This window comes from Halichoeres trimaculatus, unplaced genomic scaffold (genome assembly GCF_033239565.1).
Source record: "Halichoeres trimaculatus isolate MK-OKI-2021-1 unplaced genomic scaffold, fHalTri1.1 fHalTri1_scaffold_12, whole genome shotgun sequence".
NCBI lineage: Eukaryota > Metazoa > Chordata > Actinopteri > Labriformes > Labridae > Halichoeres > Halichoeres trimaculatus.
The window spans coordinates 16626531-16640419 of NW_027437190.1; the positions used below are offsets into that span (position 1 = coordinate 16626531).

Below are 13889 nucleotides of genomic sequence, written 5' to 3' on the forward strand. Positions count from 1 at the left end.
TGATACAAAGGCTTGTTGTCTCATATGCCTTTTATGATTTTTGATGAATCAAAGCATGATTGGACTACCTCGAGATGAAGTATGACATTCATGACTTCAGCAGGACTGAAAAGGAAAGTCAAAAAGCTGGTGTTAAATTGGCTCAACAGCCTCATCCAGGTTAACCTCCTCAGCACACCAGCAGCCGCTTCAACACATCAGGTAATTTGGGGCTCCTGAGGCAGAGGCAGGTGAGCTTGTGAGGACACGGCGTGTTCACCAAATGACTTTGAGAGTTCTCTCACCTGTGGGGCTAAGGGCCCCATACTCAGGTGCTCTTACCTGATGGTAACCATGCTGTGGAGCAGGTTGTTGTGCAACTTCGTGTGGTTTGAATCCCAGCTTTATATGTCTTTTGGCCTTTGATTTATTGTTTTTTACGCAGAACAAACTTCAGACTGTTTTTGTTTTTGCTTCAGGGAATGAATACACATTTGGACAATTAAATTATTTATTATGTAAAAATCAAATAGCATTTTAATACAATTATAGAAAAAAACACTCCTGTTTTTATTCAAAGAACATATTTTCAGGGTTAACAACAGACTATTGGAAACAGAAAAACCTATTCACATTTGCTGTTGAAAGCTGATGTCCTACTGGAAGAGTTATTACTGTTCGCAGTCACGGAAAACAAAAGTTAGGTAAAAGTTCAAAATACTTTGTGGTAAGTCTTGGTTACAAAAAGAGCCCTATGTGGATGCTCCCGTTCTGTTCGAAAGGCTGAGAGTCGGGCCAGTCTGTGGAGCCCTGCCACTCTTTTTATCTTTGTTGAATCAACATCATGAAATATTGAGCACAACTGGTAAAAAAAAAACACTCCAGTGAATGTAGGACAGTGTTTGGTTGAGATGATGAAATACAAAAACGATATTTCTAGAGAGGACCTGGTGGTTGGTCATCTCTATCAGTACAGAGAAGAAGGGACGCGACGTATTAAAACTTTCATGATCTGTCACCTGTTAGCTAATTTATTAAGTTAAACTATTTCTAGGTCTTTGCCTCTGATTGGTTTCCACCAGCACCTTTGTTACTTGGTACATAAAACCATGCTTTGAACATGCTCAGTGAATACAAATGTCCATACATTCACACATAAGCTCAATAAATATGTCCTCAAGTTGACAATTGGAGCTTCATAACTTAAGACTTCATAAATAGACACTGTGAAAATGCAAATTATGCATAGGTTTGTGCAGACAATGTCCTTGTAAAGATTCTGCAGTTGTCAGTGCTTTAGTAGCCACACTGTCTTATTTCAGTCTTAGGTGCTGTGGTACTGCAGGCAACAGAGGCTAAAGCCGTTCACATGACAGTTGCTTTTTGGTCCCAAGAAAAAATCTCCAGAGTGAGAGCTCATACCATGACAGATATGTTTCAATAAGCATTGTCAAACTGCAGGGTTAGGATTAAACTTTAAGGGAAAAAACTAACATACGATTGATTATATCAATCAAGTGTGTCTGTATATCATTTCCTCTAAACTTCACAATCAGTGCAAGACATGATGTTAACTTCAAACACAAAATGTCAGCCCAGTATGCAACTCCATCACATATTTAAGGCATATATTAGGCGCTGCGTTGTAATAATTTGACTTTTCCTTTACAAAACAGCAGCTTTCATTAGCTACATGTATCCTCCTATTTTATGAAACCAAAGGCAGACAATCATGATAAAATAATAACTGCATCCTGAACAGAGTAAGAAATGATCCTCCAGGGATATTACTGGAGCCAAACCCCCTGTGCTAATGTACCTCAAACATGTACAGTACATAAAAAGCCACACTGCCACGACAGAATGCACCTGAAATAGCCACCATCAACTGTTATGGTTGAGTCATAAATAACAGGGCTTAAAACCCTTTCACTGTCTTTTAAACAAGACTACACAACGACATTTTGTCAGGCAGTATTGCCTTCATTGTTGATGATTGTTTTGCTCCTTACGTTACACACATCTATGCCTCCTTCATAACTAGACCCTCTACAGCTGCAGAGATCCACTGGAAACACGTCATGCTGAGACAGGATACGCTCACACTATTTAGCACACAAGATGCACGTTAGTGCACTTGACACCTTCATTCTGCAGTTTGCCACTTCTCTGCCCCCTGCGGTCAGGTTCGGTTCTTCCTCTAGCTTGGTTCGTGTCTCTGTTCAGGTTTCACACCACTTCATCAGACTCAAGGTTGTACTCTTCATACAAATCATCCAGAATGGCCAGCTGCTTCTCCATGGCAGGCAGGTATACTCCCAGGTCTCTGTGCACACCACTGGTGAAGCCGCTCTTCAGCTCGTCGCCCTCTTTTGACACCAGGGCGGCGGTGAAGCTTTGATACGAAGGGGCAGCTCGCAAGGCCAGCTGGGATAATTAAAACCAGAGGAAGAGGTCAGACTCAAAGTACAGATCGGCCCTCTGGGAGTTTAAGTAGAGGTGAGAGCATTTTATACTCACAGCAAATACACCTCGTACAACCCACCCATGGTACTGTCTGAGGGTCTTCCCGTAGGCGTTATCTGAGAAAAAAAATATAAAGCATGATTCATCAAGATGGTGAAAAACCAACAGAGGTCTGTGCAATTGACTTTTTGTAGATTGTAAACTTCAGTTAAGACGCACTCAGTGCTCCTTGGATGTCTTGTTCTCCTGTGTGGATCTCGGACAGAAACTCTTTGAGGAACTTCAGGCCCCGTCGGAGCCACAGCAGAGCCTCTGTAGCAGAGTTGCGCACCTTGGCTAAGTCTGTTTGGACTTCATGTAGAACAATGGACTGTAGTGTGGGGAAGCTGTCAGGGTCCGACATCAGCTTCTGGTGAATTTTCTTTAGGGATGAGAGACAACAGGATAAGAGTAATAATGACCAGCTCAAATAGATACCATATTTCGCTTTTATTTCTAGAACAATGAAGGAAGTTGGGAGACTTGTGTCAGATTTTTGTAGAGAAGTATTCGCCAAAGATTAACAGATCATTGAGGGTACTTGTTAATACTCTGGGAAAGAAAATCATTTAAATTTAGAGTCTATGATGTCAATGTAGCCAGTGGCAGGAACTTAGAAAAAAATAGTGTTTTAGACGTTTTGTTTTTTGCACTTGACAACAGTTTAAGCTTGGACATGCAAAATATGATCTTGACAAAGACCACGGTTAAATGTGGAAAAGTTTTCACCCCCTGCCCTTGAGGTCATGCGCCCAGCTGTGATCAGCTGACAGGCTGATGTTCAATCTCTAACCCCTCTCAACCAATCACAGCGTGTCCTACGACAAGGCGGCGTATCTTAATCAAGTCTTCATTCCGTCTTATTTCTGCTACCTTTTTGCTACCCAGCTGCTGCTGTCTTAATAACTCCTCCTCCACCCCAGCCTCCTCCTATTAAGACTCTGTGTGTATCCTACTAATATGTATGCATCCTTCTAATCTGTATGCACCTATGTATGGGGTTTTTGCTATGCACTATGCACAAGCTTGAGCAGGCTGCTCGGCTAACCCAGGGAATACTCTGAAAAGCAGAGCTGTAACGCCAATCCCAACTGTATCCATTTGGCAATGAACAGTTCAATTTATGACAAGAGTGTGCCTGACTGAAATGTAGTTAATCAACTTTAACTGATATTTTGTAAAAAATCAAAGAAAACAAACATTGGTTAAGGATTTAAAGAAATAGTCTTTAAAAATACTAAAAGCTTTTAACTGGAGCTTAAAAAATGTTTAACTGTGACATCATTCATTTACATGAGTGTTAAATATTCAAGACAATGTGTCAAAGACTTCCACATACCTTGATGTTCCCAACAAAATCCATTTTTACTGGTGCAAACACTGTGGACCCCAGTTTGTCTGAGAAGAGAAAACCAATCATAACTTTTCTGTTGTGAAAGAAAACTCGTAGTTTTGTGTCTTTATGATGCTTTCTGAAAAAGATGGAAAAAAACAAAATATTCTCCTTATGTGTATATGCTGCAGGTTCCATGGAAAACAATAAAGACCTGTGCCAAATTAAGGTCTAAAAGCCAGTCTACTCTCAATTTGATGTGTTAATATTTTGGTTTTGTGCCCAGCTGGATGTGAACAAGCTGGGTCAGGTGAAAAAAAGGGCAACTTCACCAATTAGCAGAACACTTCTCTCATACCAAGTGAATGTTGCTTAACCTGAAATGTTGGATAATAATGCTTACCCATGTTAGGAGCATAGAGACGAGGAAATATTCACATACAGTAATATGCTGATGATAAACAGTTTTAAAGTACACTGTAATAAATGAACAAACCAGCTGGTAAACTGATACAGATGCTGATGGAGATAAAAGCATGAAAGGAAAGATTATGATTCTGAAAAATATGAAATAAAAAGCTTCACCGACTGCACAAAATAAAAAGTGAATGACAGAGCATGCAAAAATGAGAGGAAAATAGCAGAGAGAAGAAAGCTTTCCTCAGAAGGTCATAAAGGGTGACCACATGTGGCATCAGGAGAAAGAGGAACAGATTCAGATGAGAAGAGACTAAAATGACCGGCCTACCTAATACAGGCACTATTGCATAGCATGAATCCAAAAACTCTTGAGTAGGGATACCATTGTCGTCGTCCAGTCTTATATCACTAAATCTAAAAAAAAGGTAGAACAGATTCAGACAGGAGAATATATTAGAGGTGAGTCTTCCATCTTAGATTTTATTGATCAAATCAAACAGAGAGAGAAAAGGATACAAACTCCAAAACAAAGCCAGAGAAATGGTTCACACACCGTCATGCAATCCTATGCCTGACAATTCCTGAGGCTAATCTGCTACTTTTTCTCTGACTGAAAAGAGTTGTTTTTCACTAAGGTATATGCACCAAAACTTTTCAAAATATGAAAACTGTGGTCCCTTTCTTGCAGCTGAATACTGGCTAATGTGACAATTGTTCTTTAGTTTGTTCTGAAATGTTACACAAGTTATTAAAAACACTCAAACCCATTGTTCAGTAACACTCTTCAGCTCTTAAAATGGAAAGTATAATACAGAGTGAAACAAAAAAATGCTCTACAAACCCCAAAATCAGTCGAGGGCCTCTCTGTGTCATGTGATCAAGAGAGAACACACTAATATAAAACACTTATCATGACATCGTGATTCAGTTTAAACTTACTGTACATTTATTCTGTGTAACACTTTAATACAATTAAGAATATTTATTTAAACTAGGTAACTGTGCAGCAAAAGTGCAGTGCCTCAAAGACAAAATACTACAAAAAGCTTTGATTGGTTAATCCTAAAACTGTAAGAGTGAAATATTAGAGGATCAAACAGTAACTTCATATAGTAGTTATGTCTCCTAAAGGATGTGACCTTCCTGAGTAGCATTTTCATACCTGTGACTCATTGTGCTGAAGAAAGTGTCCACCTGCTCTGTGTCTTCCTGCTCTGTTAAACCCCTGGAAGTCTCTCCTTCCTGTTGAGCCTCGTCTTTGTCCACAACTGCTTCATGCTGGTGCTGAGGCTGCACCGCATCCACTTCCTCGTTGTTGTTGTCATGCTCTTTACTTTGGTCCAGTTTGGGCTCCGGTTCTTTATCTGCCTCCTTTTTATCATCATCATCATCCTCCTCATCCCCCTCTGCTGGTTGCTCGTAGTGTTCAATCTCAGAGGCATTCTGGGTAGTATCTGATGAAGGGTCGGACTGCTCCTCGTGGACTGAGCTGTTGCTGTTTGCTGCTTCAATATCTGCAGTGGACAGACATAAACACACGATCATTGCACGTCACATGGCACCAGAAGGCAGACAAAGTAAGATCAGTCAGAAGACGTCCAGAGACTACTCCTCATCAGTGGCTTGCAACAAACACTAAAATATGCTCTCTGGAAACAAGCAAAACTAATGCACATTAAGCTGCAGACCTTTATTTTGCCTTATGGTGAATGTATATTCATGAGTACATGTTTGAAGTAAAGCTACTTCTCCACTGACCCCTGAAGAACATAAATATTCCAGCATGACACCCAACATCACTGTAGGGTGCTGTAAAGCATGACAGGTTTTAGTTGTGACTGATAAGCCTTAGGCTTTGTGAAAAGCTGTGCTGCACAGTACGAAGACAGAGCAGGCAGGAATACTAGGAAGGCAGCACCAACCAGGGTATATGCTGATATCCTGAGGTTAAATTCAATACCTTTTTAAGACTTTTTTAAAAACTTTTCAAAAAGTCCTAAGACCTTATCGTGACAATAAGCTGTTGTTAGAAACCGATCTTTGACAGTTGTAGTTTGCATTTTAACATAAATTAGGTAAACTGAGAAGGAATAAAGCTTGAAAGAATAAATGAAACTAAAGACAGGTTAATTGACATTAACATTCTCACAAAAAGTAACAGCTGGCCAACTTGCAGAAAAAACAAACAAACAAGAATTTTATTTCATAATTGCCAAATTTAGGACGTGCTTAAGATGGTGTGATTTGCTTTCTATCAGCGCTACATACTGACGGCTACTAAGCTACTCTACAAACGGAGTTGTTGGCACATTAGCCTATGGATATGTTGGGCTGCTAGCGATACATTTAGCTGGTGCCTCACAAAATTACAACTTTGCTTGTTGTCACGTCTCAAACAACAGCGCTACATAACTGTATTGATAAATACCTTATCTCATCGCCTTGTATCCAGTAAAAAGGTGTTTTTAACAAAGAAAATTTGTTCCAAAACAACTGAGATCAGGGGAAGCTTTCTCTAAATCGTAGGAATCGAAGATCTCAGGTCATCAAAAGTCTGAGAAATTTTCTTGGGAGGCTTGAGAAACTCTTATGATCTAGAGTGAAATATTTTGAGATGCTAAAGCTTTTTCTAGATCCTCACGCTGGTCTGTGATGCGTGTGACGAGCAAAATGATCGTCCAATCACCAGGGGTGGTTATTTTTGAAGGTTCAGACCCTGAAAACATTTTCCAACCAGATGGACTTTTTCCGTGGCAGATATTTGGAACTGTCTGTCTTTGGAGTCAAAGCTTGAATACTAATAAAATTTAATACCTCATAACATTAGAATTAAGACTTTTTAATACTTTTTAAGACCCCGCAGACACCCTGACCAACACAGTTTCAGCCTAGATGAAGTTACTCTTTAAAAGAGTGTAGTGTTTCTCAACACCATGTTTCTAATTGATTTGGCCTTCGTGCAATACAGACAAAATTAACATTTATTATCCGATAACTGCTCAACTCTTTAAACCTCTGTAAAGCCTGCCTTGGGTTTTCTTCTTTGGAAGTTTGACTTTTCAATTCTTAACACTACTATTTAAATCTAAAAATCTATCTTCTTGTTTTATAATTATGTAAGAGCATTAACAAGCATCGATGCATCACTAGCCATGGTTACATGAGGAGTTGTTCGTCTTTCCGAATGGAATCTTTCTGAATGACTTTTCTGAAAACAATAGTATACATGGAAAGGAATATTCCAATCTCTGGTCTACATGCCCTGCTATAATCAAACAGAATAGTCAATGGGGCAGAAAAACGTAAACATCACGTGATTTATCAAAGTTACGTCTTACGTGATATCAGAGCATGCGCTGAAAGAACACACCCTGACAACTTTCTATTTGAGTGGATACATGATACCTCAAATGGTTTGGGCAAAGGAATATTCCACCCCTGTGAAACCGATTAAACGTCCACTGTGATTGGCACTTTTCTTTCAGAATGAGGTGTATACAAAGGTTAAATTCTTGCCGTTTGAGGAAATAAACCAAATGCAAGCGAATATTTGGGTCCATGTATATGTCGCTACTGATGTCAAGTTGGATGAACAATTACTTGAACTACATTCTCATATACTATGACAGAATATGTCTGGTAGACAAAGTGTTTTCTGTTTGCTAGGTTATATCAAAACAGTTTCATGACAACATTACTGTGACACCTAAAAATCATTTTTTAACCACCTGAGAGTTGTGCTATTTAACAAAATGAGTCTCAAGTGCGATAGGAAAAGAACAATGTATTTGAAAAGAAAGAAGAAGAAAGTTAAGTTTGCAGAGTGGATTGTTTAGGTCATGCAATAATGTAACCACAGCAGACATCCATCTCTGTCAAAACAACAAGAGAAAAATATCTCTGGACTTCGGTTCAGACGATGTACACAATAGCTAGTCAAACCCTTTCTTTAGTGAAATCAGTTTTGTCACCTTAGGGTGTATGTTGTGACACCTGACTAACCTGAGAGGGAAGAATGAGGGTCAGGTCTATCCGGCTCATCTGGTCCCTCTGCTCCAGAGTCAAGGCTCTGGTTGTCGTGTGCAATTACCTCCTCTGAGTGTTCAGGCAAATCTCTCCACCTGGAATAAAAAAGTAAAACAGTTTTAGATCAAAAGATTTGGGAAAGACTTAATTTAGAGAAGTCGAACAGGCAGTTATAATCACTGTCATTAAATTGCAACAATAACATGACTGTTTTCTACAAACAGAAATCATAAGACTTGGTTTTCCATTCTCGTTTCACTAGACCAGGCACTATGTATGTCATTTATGATCGTAAATGGCAGATGGAAATGAAGCAGCATTAAGTAACATTAACTAATAGCTAATGGCAGTAAAAAAATAACCTACTTTTCTCCAAGGTTCTGATTTAAATTGTTTACAGGTTTAATCTGTTGAAGAAAAAGAAAACAGTGGAATGATTAATATAGATATTTTTGCTTACGCTAGCTGTAACTGACTAAGGGCTAGTGATATGACAGTACCTTTTGAGGTTTGATGGCTGCTACTGGAGGAGATCCTGGTGGGCTCTGAGTTGTCACATCTGTGCTGAAAGTACGATTTGCTATCTGCATGCATTCCTCTAGAGTCTTAAGGAAAGTGGTGCATGTAGACTTCACCATGTTTCCAGTGTCTATCTCTGTCTGAAAGGGCAAACAAACACAAACATTTAAGCTAGTAATGCTACGTTTCCAAACAACATCCTAGATTATAAAATTATGTTGGTAGGTAAGCTTATGATAGATGTAAAAACACACTTGTGCTACATTTGCAACTTTTATGTCTATGAGTAAGCACGAACAGAGGTTAAAGGCAGAAAGAGGCTACCCTATACAGCAGTATTACACCAACAAGAGCTTCTCTTATTTCGTCAGCTCATCCAACTTTAACCTTACCTCCGCTGTGTCTCCTGGCTCATCATTCTCCTTGATTCTGTTCACTTGCTGCAGGAGAAGGTCACAGTACAATCTGAGCTCTGACATTTTAGTTTTAAGTGCCTCGGTGTTCTCTTGGAGCTCTGTAACAACACAGGAGGAAACATTTATGAAGCTGTCACAGTACAGTAAAAATGCAATCAATACCACAACGGATTTTGTAGTTTAGACATCCAAGTACCCTTTTCTCTCTTTGTTCGGTTGTCTGTAAGGCAGGCTTTGGCTGTTCCCAGTGCCACCAGCCATTTCTGCCTCTCTGCAGCATTGATGGCTCTGAGGTAAAAGTACTGCTCTCCTGGTATGGTCAGGTCAACTCGTGTTGAGTCAGAAGAATGAACTAGAAAGCACAGCATCAAATAAGGTGACGACTTGCATGACAAATCACACAGCACTGGAAGAAATAAATCATACTGACCTTGGATTTCACAAACTGATATTTTAATGCTGCCCTTGCAACCTTTCCAGGCATCTTCTTGAGAATCATAGTAAGACAAAGTTCCTCCTTCTAGCACAAACCACCGAGGCTGCCAACCTGAAAATATTTGTAAAAAACGGTTGATATTTCTCAAGTGTTGTTCCAAGAAAGTAAATGAGTCTTGAGTAATGTAACTCGTTTAGTAAAAGTCAGTACAAAACACAGTTCCTGGAGTTAACTCTTATGTTAGCAGCAGCTAATCAGTTAAGTCAGATTAAAATGACAGATGGTTGGGAACTGCTTTAACTAGCTATTGCTACTATAAAAGACTGCACGGAACAATCTTCGCTGTTACCCTCAAACGCTTAGTTTAACAATGTTAATAAGAAAACTCTTAGTTTTATAGGGTACACAAGATGCCACAGTTGGACGCTGGGGCTAGCCATCGTTAGCTCACCCGTCGCCAGCCATATCGAACTCAGTGGCGTTACCATGCTAGCCTAGCAACCTGTAAAACGAGCACATCAACCAAAAACAGCCAACAACTCCACAGCAATCTTACCGCTTATGTAATTGGTCCACTTATACAGCATTCCCTCCATTGTGTAACAGTGTAATTTTGCCGTTCATTACTTGTTTATCATAACAAGAAAAGATGCATAGCTGATTGCAGAGACTCCATCGGGCCCCAAGTGTGATTCGTGGAGTAACGTCCTCGGCCGTACATGTTCGCTACGTAACCAAAAATGCGTTAACTTTTCTGTGAATGCGGCTCTGAGCAATCAGAAGAGGAGCTACAGACGACCCTCCCATTTACATCAGAGGGATTTAAGTATTGTGGGCGGAGAGTGTAATGACTGACTCAACAACGGACTAATTAGAAAAGAGATAATGACTGAAGAGGCGGGCTTAAAATGTTTGTATCCAATTACAGAGAGAGGAGGTCGAACTGTGAAAGAGTGGCTGCGTTCATTGCAGAAGTTGTATGCCACGTAGTTGGCATTCTTGCCATGTATTTATATTTAGGTACATTTTAGGCTACCTTTTGAGTTAGCATTTTGTGCTCGTTGTCTATTAGTAACATGTTTTCTATCAAATTTATTATTTTTTCGACGTTTCCCTCTCTTTTTATATTTGTCAATGGGGGGAAACTACCCGAGCCAGAAGTGAAAATTGAAGTTATACACAAACCCTTCTCATGTTCCCGCAAGTCAAAATATGGAGACATGCTTCAAGTACATTACGACGGGTTCTTGGAGAGCAATGGCACCAGGTTTCACTCAAGGTAATGTGACGCTTAAGCTTTGTTGATGCTGCACACGTTCCTGCGTAGTATTCAATTCTTTGCAACAGAGATCATTGCATGTGTACCACTGTTTGTTGCATTCTCTTATCACTTGTTGCTATCTTTTCGCCTGTGTTTACTTCTTTGTGATAACAAATGTGTGTATTCTGAAGTCTTATTTATCAAATAAATGTATGATATCTGTGAATGACATTTGTGACTGTTGGCAGCCGCACAGATGGGGACAAAAATCCAGTATGGTTCACTCTTGGGCTCAAGGAGGTGCTCATAGGCTGGGATAAGGGCCTCAAAGACATGTGCACAGGAGAGCGCAGGAAACTGACTGTCCCTCCATCTCTGGCATATGGCAAGGAAGGAAAAGGTAGCATGCAAAAAAGAAGATTGTTGAAATATAGCACTCGTTCTTGTTCTCTTCTATGATACACCTTTACATATTGATCCTTACAGGCAAGATCCCTCCAGGCAGTACCCTCATTTTTGACATCGAGCTCATGAACATCCAAAATGGTCCCAGGTCACACGATTCTTTCCGGGAGATGGATCTTGATGACGACTGGAAACTCTCCAAACAGGAGGTTTGATACACTTACACAAAATTTCACTTTTTTTCTGTGTGTATAAGTGTTCAACTTCAGGTGAAAGTCTCTAATAATCTCTGTGCACCACAGGTGAAAGAGTACCTAAAGAAAGAATTCCTGAAACATGGATACTCGCCTAATGACACACACCATGAAGTGATGGTAGAAGACATCTTTAAAAATGAGGATGAAGATGAAGATGGTTTTATATCTGCGAGGGAATTCACATATCAGCATGACGAGCTCTGATCCCAGAAGCTTTTTAAAACATATTGGTTTACTGAAATATCATCAACTTGTGACATATACTTTAAATTATTGACTGGGCCGTTTTCATGGACCTAAAAGGCAGTTTAACTGCATCGTCTTTCATCTGGTTAAACTTGAATACACTTGTTCCTTTTTTAAATAATTTTTTAGAAATGTTACTGATGATATGATATTTTACATTTTCATTCTTTATGCTCTGATCATTTCTCTACGGATGTACATTATGCTGCCTTTTTATTAACAACACATCCATGAAATAAATCTTTAAGAATTTTATTAACTGTGAAACATGCTTTAAGATAGCTGGATAAAGCTATTGATTGTTTTTCTTTGTGTGTGTGCATGTCTCCATTAGTCACTAGGGGGCACTCTTGTCCTACACTTTTTTACTATTCTGAAGCACACATAAAATATCAAAACATAAACATACTGTTAGAGTACACTTCAGATTCTACGTTTCTACCACCCCTCACAGATTAAAGAAGAGTGAAGTCACATCTGCCATTTAATGTCATGAGAAAGGATGCAGTAGGCCTATATGGTTAAGTTTTAACTACTTGTATAAATTATTATTCCAAACTTTGTACCTCCCTTTAAGCTCACATTTCTTTCATGTCACATCTGTGATTACACGATCACTCCCACAGTGGTAATTGAAGTTGCACATTTAAGAGAGTATAACTGAGGCCAAATCACTGCTTAAACCAGCACTCAAACACTGAATCTGTCCTTGTGAACCTTAAGCAGAAAACACAAATGTTTAGGATATTTAAGTTTTAGAGAAGAACCTAAAAAAGGACGATAATAATCTTCAACAGATATCACTGAACCCTTATCAAACTTTATCTAAATGCACTCTTTGTGTCAACAATCATGTGAGTCCAAATAGCCAGATTGTTTACATTCTGAAAAACAGACTCTATTGAGTGACAGAGAAACATGCTTACTTCATTTGTTCATATGACTTTAGGCTATGTGAAAACAAGAAAAAACACATTAGGGCTTCTGATATTGGCAATCCAAGGCTATATACAGTGGAAATGTCAATGTTCCTTATATACTATTATAACTAAATAGAGTAACCTGCAGGTCTCTGATGGTCAGCATAATCAGAAAGCACCAGATTTGAAGCCTTGAGAGATGTGAGATTATTTTCCTAAAAGTCCTCAAATAAAAGGACTTACAGATTTCAGATAAGGGACTCTTGACATTAAGTATAACCTTCTCTGTTAGACTGATAGTAGCCATATAATTAAGGAAATACAGGACAATCATACCATCACAACTGACTGTAATTGACTAGTACCTAAGCATTACAGCAATACAGCAAGTTCAAATGTTGGTAGCTCAGTACCTTGTAGCACTTGTATCGGCCTATACAATAGAAAAGCTACTGGACCAGTTTTAGGTTCAGTGAAGTAATGATATAAAAGATGGACTGTAGACCAGATGCTTTAAATGTTAAAGATGAAACTTTACTGATCTCAAACAGATCAACACAGTGTAATAAACAACAACACAGACAAAATCCTGCAGAGCTTTATGACATGGTGCATTATCCTGCTGGAAGTAGCTGTCAGAAGATAGGTGCACTGTGGTCATAAAAGGAAGGACATGGTCAGTAACAATACTCTGATAGGCTGTGGTGCTCAACTGGTACTAAGGGGCCCAAAGCGTGCAAAGAAAATGTCCCCTACACCATTACACCATCATCACCAGCCTGAACGGTTGATACAAGGCAGGATGGATCCATGCTTTCAGTTCTTTCCAGTGTGGTCCTCTCCTTGCTGTAGCCCATCTGCCTCAAAGTTCGACGTGTTGTGCGTTCCGAGATGCTCTTCTGCAGACCTCGGTTGTAGCGATTAGTTATTTGAGTTACTGTTGCCTTTCTATCAGCACGAACCAGTCTCTCAATTCTCCTCTGACCTCTGGCATCAACAAGGCATTTTCGCCCACAGAACTGCCGCTCACTGGATGTTTTGTCTTTTAGGGACCATTCTCTGTAAACCCTAGAGATGGTTGTGCGTGAAAATCCCAGTAGATCAGCTGTTTCTGAAATACTCAGACCAGCCCGTCTGGCACCAACCACCATGCCACGTTGAAAGTC

The 13889-nt window shown here is 39.5% G+C and overlaps 2 protein-coding genes across 2 annotated transcripts; one reads left to right on the forward strand and one right to left on the reverse strand.

The window, feature by feature from the left end:
• Positions 1 to 472: 472 nt before the first annotated feature.
• On the reverse strand, positions 473 to 10438 carry plekha8 (pleckstrin homology domain containing, family A (phosphoinositide binding specific) member 8). The gene is made up of 13 exons (XM_074683976.1): positions 10191 to 10438; positions 9629 to 9745; positions 9395 to 9550; positions 9175 to 9296; positions 8764 to 8922; positions 8630 to 8670; positions 8240 to 8358; positions 5400 to 5751; positions 4566 to 4651; positions 3824 to 3882; positions 2665 to 2866; positions 2500 to 2561; positions 473 to 2406 (listed from the first exon to the last, which is right to left on the reverse strand). Exons 1-13 carry the CDS (start codon positions 10228 to 10230, stop codon positions 2209 to 2211), a joined length of 1713 nt encoding a protein of 570 aa, XP_074540077.1. The 5' UTR covers positions 10231 to 10438; the 3' UTR covers positions 473 to 2208.
• Positions 10439 to 10569: 131 nt separating this feature from the next.
• fkbp14 (FKBP prolyl isomerase 14) lies at positions 10570 to 12361 on the forward strand. Its single transcript, XM_074683932.1, has 4 exons — positions 10570 to 10913; positions 11144 to 11295; positions 11382 to 11509; positions 11603 to 12361. The coding sequence occupies exons 1-4, from the start codon at positions 10711 to 10713 to the stop codon at positions 11759 to 11761; spliced, it is 642 nt and encodes a 213-aa protein (XP_074540033.1). The 5' UTR covers positions 10570 to 10710; the 3' UTR covers positions 11762 to 12361.
• Positions 12362 to 13889: the final 1528 nt, after the last annotated feature.